General features: G+C 46.8%; 3 protein-coding genes across 3 annotated transcripts in view; all 3 read right to left on the bottom strand.

Annotated features, from left to right (window-relative positions):
* CDPF1 (cysteine rich DPF motif domain containing 1) overlaps positions 1–21321 on the bottom strand; it is a 35908-nt gene that overhangs the window by 14472 nt on the left and 115 nt on the right. The window lies entirely within an intron of this gene.
* LOC143823819 (polycystin family receptor for egg jelly-like) lies at positions 271–8512 on the bottom strand. The gene has a single exon (XM_077310473.1). The coding sequence runs from the start codon at positions 8449–8451 to the stop codon at positions 589–591; it is 7863 nt and encodes a 2620-aa protein (XP_077166588.1). The 5' UTR covers positions 8452–8512; the 3' UTR covers positions 271–588.
* Positions 9884–17685, bottom strand: LOC143823591 (polycystin family receptor for egg jelly-like). Its single transcript, XM_077310061.1, has one exon. It carries the CDS (start codon positions 17620–17622, stop codon positions 9910–9912), a length of 7713 nt encoding a protein of 2570 aa, XP_077166176.1. The 5' UTR covers positions 17623–17685; the 3' UTR covers positions 9884–9909.

Raw genomic sequence — 21321 nt, 5'->3', positions numbered from 1 at the left:
GGGACTATCATTCAATCCGGTTTGGCATTAGATAGAAGAGGTCATTGATTCCGAAATAGCAAAACAGCCTCATAAAACGTATATTGTTTTAACTTATTGTAAGGTTTCCACGTCCATCTGGCAAAAGGGAGTTTAAAACAGATCACACATGTACCGTGTTGATTAACCATTGCGGTAATTTAAGGCAAGGCTGGATAAGTGAAAATAACCAAGATCCCTTTGTAAGAAAAGAGACCTATGCAACAGGCTTGTTCCCCATTTGTTTGCTGCCCATTTATTATAATAACACCCTTCTTCGCTTGATTTTCATTGCAGCCCACACTTTAAAAAAGGCGAAAGAAACTGGAATCTAATTCTTTATCCAGGCTGTCTATATGAATGCTTGCTGTTAACTCAGGGCGAGCATCCCTTTATTGCACGGCACAAAACAACCGACTCGTGTAAGAAATAGAAACGAGCATCAGCACTGAGTTTTAATTCCTCACCAAGGCAATCCCTTTGTTCTTTGTGCTTCTCGTTTTTCTTTCAATTCCCAATCTCCTTCTATGTCTTCCAGTTCAGGCGATTGCATGTCAGCCTGGCAAAGAATCAAACAACAAGGTAAACCATTTTCCGGCCGTTCATTTTCCTGGCTTTCAGGCCCAGGTGACGCGAGTTTCTCCTTTCAGAATGCCCATAGAGCACGCGGATGAAAAGTTCAGCATCGCTTTCCGGCGGGGTCCTACAGGTTATGAGAAACCATATCCTGCGGATCCTGTGACACAGAAATTTGACCACTTCTGCTTCGTCGGAGGGCTCTTCGTAGACGGGCTGCTTCATGTCCTCGTAGGAGGACATGATCACTGCTTGGAATAAGTTGATCAAGACACAAATCATGACCATCATAAACGAAGACAGAAAGAGACTTCCCAGGACCCTGTTGGAAGAAAAGGCGGTGTCTTTAAAAGCTGAAACGCAGTACGAGAATACTGTCTGAGCAGAATGAATCATCGTATTGTAGTTCCACTCGTATTGGCCAAAGACCAGGTAGCCAAAGGCCATGTAGACAAAGAAGTACACGGCTACCACCAGAGCCATGGAGCAGATTCCAGGGAGGGCTGCTAACATGGAGCGCTGAGCCAGTCGCACATCGTAGAAGAATCGGGAATACCGGAGAGTTTTCAAAATGATAAGGAAGATCAAAAAACCCAGGGTGACCCTGATTGTTTGATCAATCTGGGAAACTTTATGGAACGGAATGAATTCTTTCGGGTGATGTAGAAAGAACTCTATCAAGCTAGAAGCCAGCTTGAATTTGAAGAAAACGTTCCAAAGGAAAAAAAGACAGGCCGTCTTGATCCCAAAGTTAATTAAGTTAGAAATGTCTCTGACGTATTTTAGCCTCTGCTGCTCCACCATAGAGACTTCGTTGGCGATATAGAATACCAACATGCAAACAACAGCAATGTACACAAACTTCTGCAACCTGCTTAGCTGCTGGAAAATTGGGAGCTTGTATGAATGGATCAACAAGCTGGTGTTAATGAGGCCTAAGTCAGACAGCTCAAAAACAACTGAGATGCTGCAAAATAAACCCGCATCTGGGTTAAAAGTTGTCAGCTCAACTATTAACGCCCAGGTATTTTCATCCAGCCACCTTTTCTGCTCCAAAAAAGCAAGTCGTCTTGTTGAATTGGCCCTTGGTTCTTCTGGATAGAAATGAAACGTATACCCTCCCGCTCCGTAAGTATTTAGTTCTCCATACGAAGGATACTTCCACTGATCTGTGACCGAATAGTAGGTGTAGCCTGAAAAATTTCTCAAAAGGCTGGAAACTGATCTGTTGGCAAAAATTGTCCACAACTCAAGGTGATCTCTTTGATCTTCTGGATCGAGCCCGTATTTGTGGAGGCAGTGGCTGTTTCGAATCAGAAATCTGTTTACCAAGCTGCGGGGGTGAAAGCAATCCTTCGGCGTGTCTTTTGCTCTAATCTGTCGCATCCTGGGCAAACCCAGGATTTTGGACCAGGACTTTGAAAGGTAAGTTGGGTAGTTCTTGTTGTGGATCAAGTGTAGAAAGACATCCTTCAGCCAGGCGTAAATGTGCTCCAACTTACTTATATCGTCAAGGCCCTGGGAGAATTTGTTATGAATATCTTGATTGTGGTAAAAACTAGTGGTGTTTTCCACAGAGCAGGCAATCTTTAAAATCAGGACGAGAAAGAAAAAATGGCACATGACATCCTTGAGGAAAACGAAGGCTTGGCGCTGAATCTTCTGCTTCTTCTTAAAAAGAGTAACTTCCTCCTCTTCCAAAGGATGGTACTGCTTGGTGCCTCGGTGTCTGACCAGGTCGTAATGTAACTCCCGCGTCTCGTCAGCATTCATCGATACATCGTCCAGTATAATCTCTAAGTAGGTCTCTTGGCTTGACCATGGGATGTTTTCACAATACTTGGGATAGAGAGTCCTCAGGGCCGGGAAAAACACAGCGTTCAAGATTTGAAGCAAAAAGAGGCTCTCGCAAAAGGAGACGCTGGATGCTACAAGCCAGTCGAAAGACGTTCTGTAGTCGTAGGACAGACCGTAAAAGATGATAAAGAACGATGACACTGTCGAAGTGGCCAAGACCAAACCCCACAAGATGTACACGTACCACCAGGAAATTATGGTGGGTGGGGTTTTTTTCAAGAGCATGATGGAACGGTTTAGTGGTTTCATCTGAGAACTTTTCCTCTCGTTTCTACTATTCAGATGGGTGGCCTTGGCCTCGCGAACCACATCTTCTTCTGTTGCAATTCTATTGGCATCCCCTTCAGAAATGGCGCAGTTACTCTGTTTTCTGGCTACTTCCCCCCATCTTCTTCTGCTCTGCTGTTCCGGACTGCCTGGATCTGAATCACCGGAAGGGCACTTTTGGAAACTGTAGCCTCGACCTTGAGAAGCAGCTTCTGCAAAGTACCATTTCTGCAAACGCTCTTTCCAGTTCCTAAGATTTCTAGACGTGGAAACAGAATATTCTTTAGGCTGAGAGTCAAACGGCTCCCGGGCCAAAGGCTCCTGCTGGGTGTACTTGAACAAAGCCGTTATAAATATCTGCAAGGGGAAGGAAATGACGGCACTTTGAATTCCAGCCATGAGAGATTTCATGTACCATGGCTGTTCCGAAACTACGAGTTCGTCCTTGTCCGCGTTGAAGAACATAATGTTAGAGAGCAGGATGCACAACAACATCGCCAAACAAGAAGACAATCGATGAAGCCTGTTCAAGGAACTGGGGCTGGTGTGAGCAAAAACGGAAAACCATAAGTGGGTCTCTTCCAACTCATAGGTGAGATTGATCAGGAAGAAATCCATTCTGCTTAAAGGTGTCGTCGGATGAGTGACGACAAACGACCTCTCTATTTGGCCATCGTCCTTATTGAGCGCAAACCATTTCCGGCAGATGAACATCCAAGATTGTTTGGTAAACACGTTTTGGACTCGGATTCTGCTCAAGAACCAATTAGGAGATGAACCCCTGTTATTGTGCCATGCATGAAAGGAATAAATATCTCCAAGGTCATTCCTGCTAGTCAGGAGAAAAGTATTGACAGCTCCACGGACAAGAGTGGAGTATTCGGGGTGTTTTAAGCAATGTATGTCGCTGGCACCACAGTGGCCTATCAGCTGGATGAAAACATCGGCTGAAGTTCCGGCTCCCAATCGGCTTCCTGTGTATACGGTGACGAAGTAACAAACTTGGTCGTAGGGATCATTGTCTGATAAGACTATGACACGGTCCCTGCTTTCCATATGAGCCCTGTCTTTCCTTGTGGCCCAAAAAGCCAAGAAAATGTAGACGACAAAAATGAAAAATACAGTCACAGCTGTTACTGGATTGTTGTTGATTTGTTCCTTCATATCAACCAGATCACGGTATGCATCAATTTTGCCAGCCAAAAATTTGATGTCGTTTTTGGACGTTCTTCTTGGTTGAGGATTTGCTGTCCTGGACATGCGGTTGTTGGCTGTGCAGATGCAATGTAACTTCTCCCAGCTCGTCTGAGGTCCGAGGCTACAGAGGCCTTTTTCCCATTGACCCTGGGTGCCATCTAAGGTTAAGCAGGCAGCTGTAAAAAGCCTGATGCCAATGACCTGAACATTTGGGTCCCACTTGGATGGGTCTGGTTGTAAAACAATAGAGATGTTCTGCTTTTCTGCACTGCAACCTTGGAATATGGATCTCAGCAAAGAGCGGGAAAGACGAACTATATAGGGGGCTTGAGCTGCACAGTCACGGTCCTTGGGCTTCTTTTCTTTTATTACTGTATTCTCGTCATCGGATACTCTAAAAGACGCGATAGGAGGATGACCGGCATTGAGGTCTAGATAAGCAAATACTTGGAAAGTGAGATTCAGTTCAGTCACAATCTGGATGAAAACGTCTTTGGAGTTCCGATGTATTTCAAAGCGAAAGCTTCCAGTTGTTTTGTGGAGTCTTCTGTCGTGCCCAATATTCAGCTCAAAGATGGCAGAGTCCTTGTCTTTTCTAGCCATGATCATTTCAGCTACCTCGGGTATGATTCCTACTAGGCCACCCTTAGAACTGGTCCTTGTCATTTTGAATCCGGTCACCATTGTGCTTAGATCTTCTGAAAAGGACAACCAGGAGAAAGGGTTTCTCTGGAACTCAAAAAGGACAATGGAGATCTCAGCATCTTCTGGCAACTCATCAGAACCCTTTTGCTTAAATTTGGAATGAAAGCAATTCTTAGGGGCTTCTCTGTTAGAATAAGTGCCAGAAACATCCCCTCCTTCAACTTTCCGTACTGTAATGGTCCAGTCGCTGGTTTCCATAACAGTTTCATTATCTCCAGGGACTTTACCTTGTAAGATTAGTTCTGCTAAAATCTCAGCAGCAGAGAGCGTTTCTTTCACCCCATTTCTATGGACATTTCTGAGGTCTAACAGAGAGGCTTTCAGGACATTGGACAGCCCTTCAAAAATACCAGTGCTGAGAACTTCGATCTCCTTAGAGCCTAGATTTTTATATTTGTACCTTTTCAATTCTTCACTCAGTTCTTTGAGCTTTCTGACTGCAAGGAGTTGCGACTTCCTGTTTACTTCTGTGATTTCCTGTGTTATTTGAGAAATCCCTGAGACCATTTGGCTTAGTTCCACTATCTCTTTCGCAGGGATTCTTGCAGACCTGTCCAGAAGGATTTCCCGTAGTTCAGTCTTAGAGGAGTGACATCTTTGCAACGCTTCGATATTATTTAAAGCAGAAGCCACCATGTAGACAAAATATCCGGCATTAAAGTAATCCCTGCTTTCAAGAAAATACACTATTGGAGCCTTCGGTCCACTGGAAAAAGCATGTAATTCGTTTAGAATAACATCTGTTTGCTTACCCTTGAATGGACCGTGGACCTTGGCCTGTAAGGTTAATTGGGAAAAAGCTCCAAGGGCATCATAAACCTCAACAGATATTGGCAGGGCATATTGCTTAGAGGGGAGGCCAATGGGTAAAAAAGATGGCGGAATTTGGGGCTCAGGACCAAAATACACAATTGTCCCTAGCGTGCTGTTTTCTGTAGAATACTTTCTGGGAATCGTCAGGGTGTGTGATGCTGCTCTGATTTTATATGTAAGAGGCAAATGCTTATCTTTAAATCCACTACAGCGAACAACAAATTTTGTCAGAAATGCAATCCCCGTTTTAGGCTTAAGCAAACACTTTCCAATCTGAGGTGGAGAATTTACAAAAAATGAATAGCTATAAATGGACGATTGGTATCTCCAGATACCTGCTTGTAGAGTAAGCATGTACATGTCTTCTGTTGTATTGACAAAGCTAAATGATCTGATACATATATACGGACTCGACCTTCCGGTCGTACACTTGGCACCCCAATCAAAATCGACTTTGGTGAAATTTGCTGAGCGAAGCGACCACTGATAGACTGGCCGGGTTGATTTCTCACAGTTTATGCACTTGCCGGAGAGACAAAATCTTTCTGTCGGGGTGACTGACCTACCGCAATTTTCAAGACATGTGATTTTCAGTACTGGCACAGCGCTTGGCTCTACGTGAACCGTTTGTTCCGCCCAAGCTATCCTGCCACCCTTTTGAACCACGAGGCAAAAATAATAAGTAGCATTTGCTTGAAGCGTTTCGGGATGCACCGTCTGAACTGCATCCAAAGAGGTTGTCCATTTCAAGTCCTCCTGGTCTGGGCGACATTTTCCCTCCTCACTTAGCGTCATGGATGCGTAGTCTGATTTTTGCTTGGTGCAATACCAAGAGAATGTGAGTCTTCCAGAAGGAAGGGCTGCATCCGTGTCATAGGAATAGGATCCATCCAGGGTCCACGGAGCGGAAAACCCAACTGTGCGGAAATTGCCTCCAACTATGACAGCCACCAGACTTCCAGGCCCAAACTGGACAAACACAGAATCAGAGCCTTCCACGCTCTCCAAAGTATCCATTGTCATTAATTTCACTGTAAAATTAAAGAGATACAAGCCATCTTCTAAGGCAGAACCAGGAACTTCTAACATGGGGAGATCTCGCCTTCCGAGGCCAGGTGGATAAAAAGGTTTTGACCAGTCAGGAATAGCCTTCACATCTGAGACCTTATAGATTTCCCAGATGTTGTCTCTTTGTTTAGGACTTGGGCAATTCATCTGGATGTCAGCAGACAGTGTAAATGAGGTCCCTTTACCGTACGTTAAGACACAGTTCGAAAGATCAGGTTTCCATATTTTCACTTGCTTAATAAAACAATTTTTTGGAAGACAATCAACCATGGAGTTGCTTTCCTTGGAAGCATAAGGGCCGATTGTCGCTTTCAAAACAGCCCTTATCGATCGGCTTCCGGCACAACTCACTGGCGCCACAAAGCCCGTGTACAAGGCAGGATTGAAAGGTAAAACCGAGTGAGGAATAAAATGGGAGGCGTTTTGGACACGATCCCTGTACGCGTACGTATTGCTCTGCACGAGGAACTCGTCTCTCGGATCAAACAACTGCAGCTCGAAGGTCCAGTCATCCTGTAGCAACGGATGTTGCACAGGAATGAACCATACAAAATAGATCGCGCCGGGTAAAAAAGAAGGGCCGCTGTTGAAAATGTGGACTTCTATATTTGCCCCTGGAAAAGATTTCTGCAAAAGAACTCCCTTGCGGTTAAGGTAGAGGTGTACGCTGAACTTGTACCATTGCTGTTGGAGAAACTCGATGGTAAATAGGTATGAGATGCTTTGATGCTGGTAGAAAAAGTAGTGTATGCCAGAAAGGTCACCTGGAGCACTTCCTCTTTGGGGGGAATAGTACAGGCCCTGGGTGGGGCTAAAAAGGTAAGTGGCCATCTTGATTTTGCGCGTGTTGAGAGTGAAGCGGGTGGGTGGCACACTCTTAGATGTTAGACTTAAGGTGGCATCGGAGTACTCTAGCTCCCCTCTCAGCTCCCCTGTTGCCCCTTCTTCCGTGCAAAAGTATAGGCCAGCCACTACCCTTTTCCTGGAACGCTGGGGAATATAGCCAGCTGAGTAATTATTCTGCAGAGCGTACGGATTGTAGGAGGTAGACCAGAACCCTCCGTTCCCGACATCCAGCAGTCTGTAGACCATTCTTCTGGGGTTTACCATTAAGAGGCTCCAGGACAGACTGATGGTGCTCTGACTGGCACTACGCCATTTGGAGTTGGCACTGAAAAGGTGCACCAGAATGGGTTCCACCGGCCAGCCCAGGCTAATGCTGACTTGAGGCCTATGCTTCATGCGGAGGGAAGCGACACGCAGCCCTTGGTGCGTATAATGTACTGTCAGGTGGTAGTTGAAATAGGAGGTGCATGTGCAGTGCAATTCACCCCTGTGGTAGCGTGGAGCATCTAGATGATAAACAGCGGGGAGGAGCAAAGCCACAGGTTCACCTTCTTGACTGCTGTGGCGAGGAGGCTGCCTTGAACCATTGGCGTGTGCGCACCAGCCCAGCTGCACAAGTTGTTTCTCTCGGAGAGGATGGGTGATCGGCCAAAAGAGAAGAAGCTGGACTTCCTGGCCAAACACCTCAATGCTCAAGTTGCGGGGAAAGCATGAGGGCCGTCTGCAGGAGAGTGACGCACGCCGTGTAGGGATGCGGCTTAAGGCCCAAGGCAAATGCAGGACTGCTCTTTCTGGGCTGGAGCCCAGCCCCCGCCCACACGGCCTGAGCATCATACCGTTCACCCAGGCAAACCCCCAGGACCAGCTACAAAGAGGAGAAGATGGCCAGTCTGCCTGTCCCCTTCTCATTCTGGAAACAAATCCTGAGGCTCTCCATGGGTACAGCTCGATGTCTCCTTTGCACAGGTGGGAAGTCCAAAGGGTACAGTTTTGCACCCGACAAAAACAGGGTTTTTTGTCTGAGCAGGTGACCAGCAGCGGGGTCGGCAGTAGGAAGCAAGCCCAGGACCAGAAGAGGACAAGGGAGCCCAACACACACGGCATTTTGGGGCGGTGAGAAAAAGCTAGAAATCGGAAGCCTTTCTTGGCATCCCCAACTGCCAGAGAGGAAGGAAACGTTGATGTGGATTCTAGAATCCCCCGTGTCACCAGGCAACCGGCCTCTGTACTTGCCTGCCCCCCTCAAAAAGCGGCCTCCTGTTCTTTGCCTTCTTTGTGGCCCTCGTAAAATATTCCACTTCATCTCTTCTTCGTCTAAAACCGTGGCCTTAAGGTGTGAAAACAGACAATGAAACACTTTTAATGAGAAGTGTGTGTTTGTGCACTCTCACGCACACAGTGGGGCTACTTTCACAGGCGCGAAATAAATGCCCTTTGAGTCCGGATCAGCGCCTGTTGGCACAAAGTGCGTTGAAAGTGCGCTATTTCAGTGTGCGTGGGCACTTTGAAAGGGCAGCGCTTTGAAAGACTCGGAATTGGAATTGCCAGCCTCCAGCACGAGACACCACGGCCATTTTAAAAGTGATTCAAAAACACTGTGAGGGCCCAGTTCTGATCGGGGCCTCATCATGGTCTTTTTCCCGTCCCAGTCCTTACCAAGTGATACAATAAAATCAGAGTCCAGGGGCACCTTTAAGACCAACAAAGATTTATTCAAGGCGTGAGCTTTCGAGTGCAGGCACTCTTCCTCAGACTTGCGCTCGAAAGCTCACGCCTTGAATAAATCTTTGTTGGTCTTAAAGGTGCCCCTGGACTCTGATTTTATTGTGCTACTTCAGACCAACACGGCTACCCAGTTGAATCTTAACAAGTGATGAAATGGTTGTCATCCCCCCCCCCCTTCAGTGCAGCTTCCACACAGGAAGGGGAAAGGGGATGAACACCATATTCCCGGCCCTTGCAACATGTTGAGAATGCTTTAGATCAGTGGTCCCCAACCCCTGGTCCGGGGACCGGGACCGGTCCGTGGATCAGTCGGTACCGGGCCGCGACTCCTCCTCATCCTCCTCCCTGGCTGCTGCCTCGGGGGCTGCTCTGCCACTCTGCCACCAGCTCACCTTTGGTGCTCTCCAGCGGCCGCCATGGCTGGGGCTCCCCCTTGGCATGACACTGCACAGCTGCTGCTGGCAGCGCTCCCCAGCAGGCAGCGGGAAGTCAGGGGCACCGGCAGAAAAGCAAGTGGAGCAGGGGTTCACATGGCGGTGACGTCCCTTGGAAAAGACTACCCCCCCCCCCAAGCCTCAGTAAAATTGTCAAGCGTTGACCAGTCCTCGGTGATAAAAAGGTTGGGGACCACTGCTTTAGATGGTGTGTCCACTGTGGTCATGCCAGTGCCCTCAGGCCTACTTTGGCCTTGACACATGGGAGAAATTCACTATAGCCGTGCACAAGTTTAAGGACTCAGAAGGTACCAGAACCAATGACAGCATTTTCAGAAAATTCCCATGGATATCAGTTTAGGAAAGACAGATGGGATTTATTCCGTTTTTAGAAACGTTCTTCTTAAGTGGAAAGATAGATCATTTTCTCGCCTTTCAGTTCTGTGCTCTGGAGCCCCAGATGCTGACCGCTCGTCCTCTTGGGTTTTCCAAATATTATAGTGTCCATGAGGCCATTGTCAGTGGTGGATGGCGTCTGATGGGTGATGAAAAACCACAGGCTTTGGACTTTAGAGACCAAAAAATGTACGGCTTCTGCTTCATCAGAATGCTGCTCGTAGGTTGGTTGTTTTGTGGATGTGTAGGTGAAGATAATCACGGCACGCCATAAACTGATAAGCACACAGCTCACTGTAAACATGAATAAAACTCGGAACAGGATCCCCAACCATGTATTGGTTGGGAAGTTAATGTTCTTAAGTGATGCCATGTGAATACAATAGGAGAGAATGGTCTGGGCAGAATGAATCATAGAATTATAACCCCATTCATATTCACCAAATAATAGGTAACCAAATGATATATGGACAAAAAAGAGCAGACCAGTCAGCATAGTCAAGACAACAAGAACCGGCAAAGCATTTGCTATGGTGTTTTCTGCTAGACGCACGTTATATATGAATCTAAAATAGCGATAAGGTTTTAAAACCAGAAGGAAAGCCAAAAATCCAGCCACCATCCCATAGAGTTGATCAATCTGCGAAACCGCATGAAAAGGAACAAATTTTTCTGGATTGAGAAGGTAAAATTCTAACACCCTGAAAGCCAGTTTGAATTTGAGTGCAATTAAGAGTATAAAAAATAAACAGCTAGTCTTTATGGCAAAATTGATTAAGTTAGTGGTTGTTTTCAGGTATCTTATCCTTTCTTGACGTAACATATGAAATTCTTCAGCAAGGTAAAAGATCAAAATGTATGTCATAATCACGAAGGCCGCAATCTGGTACTTGGTTTGAAGTTGTAAAATAGAGAGCTTGTAAGTGTGAATGGACAAGCTAGCATTAACAGCTCCTATAGCAGAAGTCTCAAACATGACTGAGATGCTGCAATATTGATCTATGTCTGGATTGAAAGTGGTCAGCTCAAAAATCACGACCCAGGTCCTTTCATCCAGCCAGTGGTTTTTGTGAAGATCATCCAGCCTTGTCGTTGTATTGGGCTGCTGTTCTCCAGGGAAAAAATAAAAGCTGTAACCCCCAGTCCCATATGTATCTAAAACACCGTAAGACTTATATTCCCAAAGATCAATGTCTGAATCATAAGTAAACCCTTGAACAATGCTGGGGTGTTTGGAAGTGGATTTCTTTGTGGGGTTTGTCCATGATCCAATATAATCAGTGTCATCTTCTGGATCAATTCCATATTTAGGATGGCAGTGGCTTTCAGTGATCAGAAAAGGATTTACGAATCTGTGTGAAGGGAAACATCCTTTTTCAGACTCTCTGGCTCTGAGTTGCCTCATTCTGGGCAAACCAAGGATTTTAGACCAAGTGTCGGAAAGATAGGTGGGTTGATAATCATTGTGTATCAGTGGCACAAAGACAGTGCGTGTCCAGGTGTACACATCCTTCAGTTTATCTACTTTGGACAGATTGAGAGAGAATTTATTGTAAATAGCTTGATTGTAATAAAAGCTCGTAGTGGTATCTGTTGAGTAAGCGATGATTAAAACACAGGATGAGAAGATTAGGTGAACAAGAATATCATTTACAAAAATTAAGGCTAGGTGTTGGGATCTTGTCCTCTTCCTCATAATGATGACATCGTCCTCTTCTAAGGGTTGGTATTCCCAGGATGCTCTAAGGTGTACAAGTTCGTGGTGCAGCGTCCTCGGTTCTTTACTATCTAAAATCGGTTTCTCCAGCTTCATCTGCTGATATTTTTCTGTGTGTATCCAGGGGATATGTCTACTGTATTTTATAAATATAGTGCTAATAGCTGAGATAAGAACCATCTTCAAAGTCTGAAGCAAAAACACACTCTCAAAAAATGATGTCATGGATGCCAGAAACCATTCCCATGATGTTGTATAACCATAGGTCAAACCATACAATATGATGAAAAAAGATGCCATTGTAGCTATTAAAAAGACCAGCGTCCAAGAGACATATCTGCACCACCATGGAAATTCTGGCCTTAAAAAGAAGTGCCATGCTCGGAGACAACAGGGGGAACACTTTCTTCTTGTCTTTGTGTCCTTCTCCACTGAAGAATTGTTGCTATAGTTGGTGTTTGGTGGTGATGGGCCTTGGGCATTCCAGTTTAAATTGGCCTGGCCCTCAGAGCTTTGAGGCACAAAAATGGAATATTTCCGGGGATCATGGTCATACATGTTGTGAGCCAAAGGCCTTGCTTGGGAATATCTAAATAAAGTTATGATTGTCAAGTGCACGGGGATCGAAAAGATAGCACTCACAAATCCAATATACATAGATTTCATGTAACGTAGCTGTATCGAAAAAACCTGCTGTTCCTGTTCACCGCTGAAGAACATGATGTTAAATAATAGGCTAGAGAGCATGATAGCCAAGCAGCAAGAGATCCTCTCGACTCTGTTGAATGGACCCGTGACAACGTGAGAAAAGAGTGAGAGCCAGACATGGCTGTCTTCCAAGTCTTTTGCAAGTTTTATCAAGAAGTAATCCATTTTTTTTAAAGGTATGTCTGGGTTACTAACCAGAAACAATCGTTCTATTTTGCAATCCATCTTACCAAGACTGAACCAACTTCTACATAAGAACAGCCAGCACTTGTTTGTCTTGACATTTTGCACTTTCACTCGACTTAAGTACCAGTTAGGGGAAGAACCGCCATTATTGTGCCAGATGTGAATGGAAACAATGTCTCCTAAGTCTTTCTTGGTGGTTAGGAGAAAGGTGTCAACAGCAGCACGAAAGAGGATTGGGAAAGCTGGGTGTTCTAAACGATGGACTTCACTGACACCATTTTGGCCTATCAGTTCGACAAAGACATCTGCTGTGGTTCCTGAGCCCAGTCGACTGCCGGTGTAGACAGTGACCAGGTAGCAAACTCTGTGATAAGGGTCATTATCTGGCAACACAAGGATTTTGTCTTTTCTTTTCATGTCGACTTTATCTCTGATTGTGGCCCAGATAATCAGAAAGATGTAGATGGCAAAAATGAAAAACACTGTAAAAAGGGTCACTGGATTTGTGTCAAATTCGGCTAAAAGGACTTTGTTTATATCCAAAGGATTGGGATAGATCTGAAATGAAATAGCAAAAAATCTGATGCCAGATCTGGAGGTCCCTGTTGACCTGGGCCTTTTTGTTCTTCTGACACTGTCTTTTAATTTGCAGATGCAATGCATCTTGGACCAGCTGGTCTCGTTCCCAAGACTACATGTTCCTTCTCTCCACTGGTTCTGAACTCCATCTAAGTCTAGGCACCGTGCTGCAAAAACAGCAATGTGAACAATCTTTGTGGTTTGGTCTCTCACAATAGGATGGGATTGCAAAACAACGGAGATGTTCCATTGGTCTGCTGAGCTGCCTTCTACTGAAGACCAAAGCAACGACTGAGGAAGACAGAGGATATATGGAGCCTTAATTGCGCAGTCACTAATATTAGAATCTTTCCCACTGATTACTGGAGGTTTGTCAGAGTAAGCAATGTAAGAAATTATTGGAGGATGGCTGATATTGAGCCCAAGGTAGAGAGAGACATTAAAAGCAACCATTAAGTTACTCACAATCTGGATAAATATGTCTTCGGAGAGTCTCTTCACTTCAAAACTAAAGCCGCCTGTTGTCTTATGGCGATCTTTAGCCGGCCCTATTGTTAGACCAAAGGGGGCGGAAACTTTGTTTTGTATGTCTGATGTTACTTCTGCAATCTCAGGTGTGATCCCTATGATGTCGCCGTTTTCTTTCGCTGCGGTCATTCTGAAGCCAGTCACTATTGTGTGATTAACTACCGTATCCGAAAGCCAAGGGAAGGGATTCTCAATAAATTCATACAAAACAGTGGAAACCACAGCATCTGCTGGTAAGTCAGTGTCGTTTTCCTTCTGCAGTTCAGGATAGAAGCAGTTCTTACAGTTTCTTTCTCTAAAAATGTGAGAAACCTCCTGCTTCTCATCTTTCCGCAGATGGATGGCCCAGTATTCTGCTTCTAGGTTAGTTTCGGTCTCTCCGGGTACCTTTTCTTGTAATACTAAGTCTGCTAGTATCTCAGTCACAGCAATGGTTTCCTTGACCAGATTTACTTTGACATGCCTACTTGTCAACAGAGCAGCGGTCAACACATTTGACAGTCCCCTAAATATACCATGGAAGAGGATTTCGGTTTCCTTAAAACCTGAGTCTTGGGTTTTGTGCCCTTGTAGAGCTTTGCTGGCTTCTTTTAGTTTTCTCACTGCAAGAAGCTGTGATTCCCCATTTACTTCTGCGACCTCTTGTGTTATCTGACAGATGCTCGCAATCACTTGCCTTATTAGCTCCAGCTCAACCGTCGGGATCCTCGCAGACACATTGAGAAGACTTTCCCGCAAATCTGTTTTAGAGCCATGAACGGCTGCCGATGCCTTGAGATTGTTCAACACTGAGGCCGCCATATATACATAATAGCCTATATTAAAGTAATCTCTTGTTTCAAAGAAAAGGGCCATGGGGCCACTTGGTCCGCTGATTAAATGATGGAGTTCATTGAGAACATCATCCGTTGGCTTATCCTTACTTGGATCATGCACAGTGGCTTGCAGGCGTACTTGGGAAAATGCTCCAAGGGTGTCGTACACTTGAACAAGCACGGCCAGGGCATAATTTTTAGATGGTATGCCAGGGGGAAGAAAAGATGGAAGCATTTTCTGTTGATGACCTACGTATACTATTGTTCCAAGTGAACTATTCCCTGGAAGATGCATTGTAGTTTTTCTCATTTCATCAGAATATGCTATGATTTTATACGTAAGGGGCCCATTTTCATCTTTAAATCCACTACACTGGATCGTAAACGTCGTAAGGAATGCTGTGCCTACCCTTGGATGAATGCTACATTTTCCAATCTGTGGTGGAGCATTAATAGAAAATGAATACTTATAAGTAGCTTCTTGGCTTCCTTGTGTGCTTGCTGTGAGGCTAAGTGTATAAGATTTGTGTGGCATAGTGTTGAGCGCCAAAGGATTGATGCTTAGGTAGGGGTTTGACCTCCCAGTGGAAGTTTTGGCATCCCAGTCAAAAAGTATTTTATTGGAGCTGGATGAAAGAAGAGACCAACGGTAGATGATCGGTTTAAGTTTACAGTTTAAACATTTCCCATAAAGCATTAGTCTTTTAGCTGGTGTCATGTTTCTTTTGCAGTTCTGGATACAGGTGAAATTCAGCACCGGAAGAGAACCGGGCAGGACCTGAACAGTTTGATAAGCATCTGCAGCTCTTCTATCCTTAGTAATTCTCAGAGCAAAATAATATGCATTATTTGGCAGCAGTGTTTCTTGTTGCACTGTTTGAACTGGATCCTGGGAATCTGTCCATTTCAAAGTCTCTTGATCTGGATGGCATTTTCCACCTGCACTCAGCTTCATCTCTAAAAAATCCGATTTTCGTTTGGAGCACAGCCAGTGAAGTAAGAGTCCTTCTCGGGGATTGGCTGAATCAGGATCAGAGGAAGCAGATGCATCCAAGGTCCAACGGTCAGAACCGCCTACGGTCCGAAAAGAGCCTCCAGCTAGGACCGCTACCAAATCACTTTCTACAATTTGTATGGTAGCTGAATCAGACTTCCTGATGGTTATATTATATTCTGGCAGGTATACGGTCATGGTCATTCTAAGACGATACAAGCCGGGATGTAAGAGCTTTCCAGGCACGTGAAATACGACTCCAACTGTTCTTATCATGTTCATTGCTTCCAATGGGATTGAGCTATGAATGCCTGAGATTTCCCAGATGACATCTGTATGTGAACGTGTCACACACAATCCCTTTGCAGTCGCTTGCAAGGTAATTGCTGACTGTCTTCTGTAGCTTATGAGCGGCTGGGAAGGATCTGGTTTCTGGATGACGGCCATCACTTCACGACAGAAAATCTTTTCACAAGGCACTGTGGGTTTTAAGACCCTTGAGGCATGAGTGTGGACTGTGGCTTTTAAGACGGCTTGAGCCAGCCCAGTGCTTCTGCAGCTCACTTCGGCTACAAAACCTGCGTAGAGGGCGGTTCTGAAAGGCAAAAGAGATCGGGGGAGAAAACGGGCAGCGTTTCTGACCCGATCCTGGTAAGAATACGTCCTGTTCCAAAGCAGGTGGTTGTTCTTGGAGTCAAAAAGTTGTAAGCTGAAGGCCCACTCACACTGCAGCAGAGGATGCTGTACAGGAATAAACCACACGATGTAGACCAAGTTTTTATCAGGCAAGTAATCACTGAAAACATGGACTTCTATGTCTTTTTCTCCTAGAGACCTGAATAGAATCCCCCTGCGGTTCAAATACATGTGCAGGCTGAACCGATACCATTGCGGCGGGAGGAATTCAAGGATGACGAGGTAGGAGATGCTCTCCCGCTGGTAAAAGATATAGTGGGAGCTGGAGTCCTTCTCACCAGTGCTGCCTTCTTGGGTGGAATAGAAGAGCCCCCGTTTATGGCTAAAAATGTAAATGCCACGGCCTATCTTTTGTGGGTTGAGGGTGAGACGAGTTGGAGGCGTATTGCCTGCTGTGAAAACAAGGGTGTCTCCCCTAAAATTGAGTTTGCCTCTCAGTTCCCCAGATACCCTTTTGTTGGTATGGAAGTAGATGCTGGATATGACCCTCGCTCTGGAATGTTGGGGTTTGGGGGCAGCACAGAAATGGCTTTGTAGAGCAAATGGGTTATAATTGTACAAGTGGTCCCAGTCCCCCTGGCCCTGCTCATCTACCAACACAAAAGCCGTTATTCTGGAGCTGAGAGATCGGAGGGTCCAGGAAAGGTTGAGAGTCCTCTCGGGGAAGCTCAACAGTCCAGAAGAGGCCGTGAAGACATGAAGCAGGGCGGGCTGCACGTACAAATCCATGCTACGGCTCAGTTGAGGCCCGTTCTCAGTGTGGAGTGACACAGTGTAGACTCCACGCACTGGGTACCTCACCGTCGCATGGTAGCTATAGTAGGATTCACACACTTGGTGCAATTCTGCATGGGGATAAACGACGGACGCAGTTGGTTCGCTGTGCTGGTTGCTGGGAATTAGCTGGTCTGCAGGACTCCCCCCTTGGCTGCTGAAGTGGTAGATCCAGGTCGATCTCTTAAGGCGCGCACACCAACCCAACCGCACTGGCTGCCATTCGTGGATGGGCAGCTCTTGTGGCCAAAGCAAGAAGAGACGGACATCCTGCCCAGTCATTTCGAGGCTCAGGTTGTGGTGAAGGCAAGTGGGTCCGCGGCACACAGATGAGACACACTGCACAGTGATACGCGTGAGGACCCAAGGTGGATGGGGACCTCTGCTGACCATGCCTGTCTCCATCACCAGTTGACCTGACCAGTTATTTGTCTGGTTTACCAAGATGGAATCTCGGTACCAGCGGCAGTGAGGAGGGGGCTGCTGATCATCCTCTTCCCTCTTCAGAGCTGGAAGCAGTCCTGGAGCTTTTGTATACACCAGGTGGATGTCCCCATCCCACAAACATGAGACATGGGCTATGTTATCCTGCCTCTGATAGACTCGGTGTTGAGGGTCCGAACAGGTGACTGACAATGGGGGCGGCAGGAAAGAAAGGGGTACAGCCGCTGTGTGCTGAGACCAATACCACAAGACAAGAATAATTGGTGTGGAACAATGCATCTTTGGTGGGAGACAGAATCTTGGTGGAAGAGGAGTGGCCGGCCCACCATCTCCTAGACTCCATAACCGTGTTAATTCTAGAGCCTTCCAGCTGTTGCTCTAGGCAACAAGAAGCTACACTTGTTATGGTGGGCCACCAGCTTGGTGTAGTGGCGGCTTCTAAGCTGGAGAACCCGGTCTGATTCCCCACTTCTCCACATGTAGCCAGCTGCATGATCTTGGGCTAGTCACAGTCCTATTAGAGCTGTTCCAAAGAGTAGTTTCTGTCAGAGCTCTCTCCACCTCACCAAGATGTTGTTGTGCGGAGAGGAAGGGAAGGTGATGTTTTTTTTAACTTGGAGAAAGCCCTGGGAGGCAGCTGGATGATATTAACAACCTTCTTATCCTCCCTGCATGAAATTGACCAAGGCTCAGTTTCCCTGCATGAAATTGACCAAGAGTATTCTGTTGAATATTCAATCTTGCTTGAGGGGGAGAGGGAGGCGATATGTGTGTTGTGCTTTTGTGCTATTTTGGAACTGTATTTTAATTCAATCATGTTTTTTTTTAATTTAAATACAGCAGGGGATGGAGGAGAGTGGGCAGAGACCCAGCATTGGTGGGATCTCTAATGTCATCATTTTGAGGCGGGAAGCAGTGGAGGAAGCCAATGTGACTTTTGAGCTTCTGCTTTAGGTTACTGTGAATTTTGTGTTTGGAATTTAATTCCCAGATGTACACAGCCCAGTTTGGATGGGGCTCATATTTGCAGAGAGAAGGGTGTAAGCCCCAGGGAAATGCTATTTGCTCCAATGATTACTATATTAAGTTTCTTCAATGGAGCCCTGAAGTCATTTCAGGTCAGACAAAATATTGTGGGGGAGGAGAAACTGCTGCTTTCTGTCCTCACATACTGTAGCTCTAACCAGCTCCATGTGTCCTTGGGAATGAAGAACTAAGCACAGGATTCCAAGAACACATTTGACCGTGGGAACCAAGGGCAGACAGGAACACTTTGCCATGTGTAGATAAAAATTTAGCTTACATAGTGTTGCTTAGATTACACGTCTTCTCCTACATATAAATTAATTCACAGTTACTTTAAGGCAGTGGTCCCCAACCTTTTTATCACCGGGGACCGGTCAACGCTTGACAATTTTACTGAGGCCCGGGCGGTTGGGTAGTCTACTAGAGCAGCTGTCCCCAAACCCCGGTTCGGGGACCGGGACCGGTCCGTTGATCAGTCAGTACCGGGCTGTGGCTCCTCCTCATCTTCCTCCCCGCCTGCTGCCTCGGGGGCTGCCCTGCCACACTGCCACCGGCTCACCTTTGGTGCTCTCCGGCGGCTGCCATGGCTGGGGCTCCCTCTTGGTGTGGCAGTGCGCAGCTGCTGCTGGCAACACCCCCCAGCGGGCGGTGGGAAGTCAGGGGCGCCGGCGGGAAAGCAAGTGGATCAGGGGCTCAGGCAGTGGCGGCGACGTCCCTCAGCAAAAAACTACTCCCCCCTGGGCCTCGGTAAAATTGTCAAACATTGACCAGTCCCCGGTGATAAATAGGTTGGGGACCACTGTACTAGAGGACCTGTCATTGGATGGCGCCGGAGGGGCGGGCTTATCTGGCAGCCACTATGGCTCCTCTGATTGGGCAAGCGGACAAGAAGGACAGGGAAGCAAGCTGGCCTCTGTTTCTTTTCGCGGTGGTCACTGAAGGCAGCGGGCAGGAACCTCATTGCCGCAGAGTTGTGTGGGCTGCCCTGGGAATATGGCGCTCCTGGACGTGAGATGAGGGAGTCCTAGTCGGAGCAGGAATGGAGAAGGGGAGCTTTGTGACCTGGACTTCTGCAAAGTTGGGTCGATGTTGGTGGGCTGAAGCACCTAACTTCTTAGACAGAGCTGCGGCCTGGTACCGACTGATTTATGGACCAGTACCGGTCTCCGGACCGGGGGTTGGGGATCACTGCTTTAAGGGGTTCTTTACGTTCCAGTCATGGTGGAAATGTTGCTGGCCCGATGAATCTGTTGTAGCACAGCCAATCAGAAGTTCCGTGGCACCTGGAAGACTAATCACTTTTATTGTTATTTTGTTTATTACTGGTTTTGTAGGCCATCCCTCCCCACAAGTAGGCTTGGGGCGAGTCACATCGTGCAATACAGTGTATCATTAAAATTACAGCTGAAACAATAATGAAGCCTTACATTGTTCCGTTTTCTTGCCTCTCATTCTAGCTCACCTTTCAGCTTAGGAGTGGGAACACCAGAGGTGAATGGAGGGAGGCGTGTAGATTTTGTTGGTGATATTTAGGAGATAGATCAAGACAGTCAGCCTTTTTAGTCTGCCTGGGGCAGCAGAAGAGAGGCACCTTGCTCCAGTAGCACCTTGAAGACTAAGCAGATTTGCAGCCAGGTAGGAGCTTTCACGAAGTGAGTCACTACTAAGGAAAGCTTCTCCTCTGCCACATGTTTAGTTAGATCAGGGGTAGTCAAACTGCGGCCCTCCAGATGTCCATGGACTACAATTCCCAGGAGCCCCTGCCAGCGAACGCTGGCAGGGGGCTCCTGGGAATTGTAGTCCATGGACATCTGGAGGGCCGCAGTTTGACTACCCCTGGGTTAGATTCAGGTGGTCTGAAGCAGCAGAACAGTTTTGAGTCCAGTGGCACCTTTAGGACCAGCAGAGTTTTATTCGAGGTGTGAGCTTTCATGTGCGCACAGACATCTTCAGACAATGAAATGGCAATCACTAGACCAGTGATTCCCAAACTTTTTTTGGCTGCCGTCCCTTAGTGCCCCCCCCCAACCACATACCTTTTCCCTGGGGTTAGGTCTATTGCAAATTCAAAACACACCATACACTTCTTTTGTGGCTGTTGCGTAGCTGCCATTTTTTAGTCTGGGGGAAAAATGGACTTCTTTGTAAAAGTGACTTTGGGTCTTCATTGGGAAGAAAGACAAATGGGGAAAGAGAGAGGGTCTGGGGGGGGGGGAAGGGAGAGGCAAGCAATGGAAAATCCCATGGCTAGACTTAAGCAGGAGAAGGCTTTTCCAGCCTCCCAAAGATGGAGATTTTGAGGGAAGGGTCCCTCGTGTTGAGTTAAGAAATTCCTGGAGATCTGAGGTGGAGCTCGGGAAGGAGAGTCTTAGGAGGGGAAGGAGCTCAGCAGGAATATGATTCCATCCAGCCCACCTTCTGAAGCTGTTGCTGTCCTCTGGAAGCTAAGCTGGGTTGGCCCTGGTCCCCACTGGGATGGGAGCCCACAGGGTCACTGCTACCCAGAGGGAAGCAATGGCAAGACACCTTGGAACGTCTCTCACGAGGGAAACACAGCTGCAGTAGGAAGCGTCATGCCGCTGCCCCCCTACTACCCCAAATCCCTCAAAAGCCCCTTGCCCATCCATCTGCCACCCACTTTGGAAACCCCTATGCAAGACTATACATGTACCTATAGAATAGACATATATACACACGATCGCTTATATGTGTAGTCTAGTGATTTCCATTTTACCCCATCTGAAGAAGCATGCAGGCAGGGCTGGTTCATCCATGTACACATGTACACAGGGGCCCCGGGCTTCCAGGGACCCTGCAAGGGCCATAGCCTCTCCTCTCTCCCCTTTCCGCCTCTCCGGGCTCCCCAGAAATGTGGGTGGGTGGGGAGTCCCTGCCCTTCAACACGGGTCCAGGTGTGGCCCCAGCCAGCCCCCTGGGAGCCTTGCCAAGCGC

This window comes from Paroedura picta, chromosome 14 (assembly GCF_049243985.1).
Source record: "Paroedura picta isolate Pp20150507F chromosome 14, Ppicta_v3.0, whole genome shotgun sequence".
In the NCBI taxonomy this organism is placed as follows: domain Eukaryota; kingdom Metazoa; phylum Chordata; class Lepidosauria; order Squamata; family Gekkonidae; genus Paroedura; species Paroedura picta.
Note: the sequence above shows the minus strand (reverse complement) of the source record. Positions and strands in the feature narration are given on the sequence as shown.

Coding starts and splice junctions, on each gene's coding strand:
- LOC143823591 (XM_077310061.1), bottom strand. CDS start 17,622: ATGCATTGTTCCACACCAATTATTCTTGTCTTGTGGTATTGGTCTCAG.
- LOC143823819 (XM_077310473.1), bottom strand. CDS start 8,451: ATGCCGTGTGTGTTGGGCTCCCTTGTCCTCTTCTGGTCCTGGGCTTGC.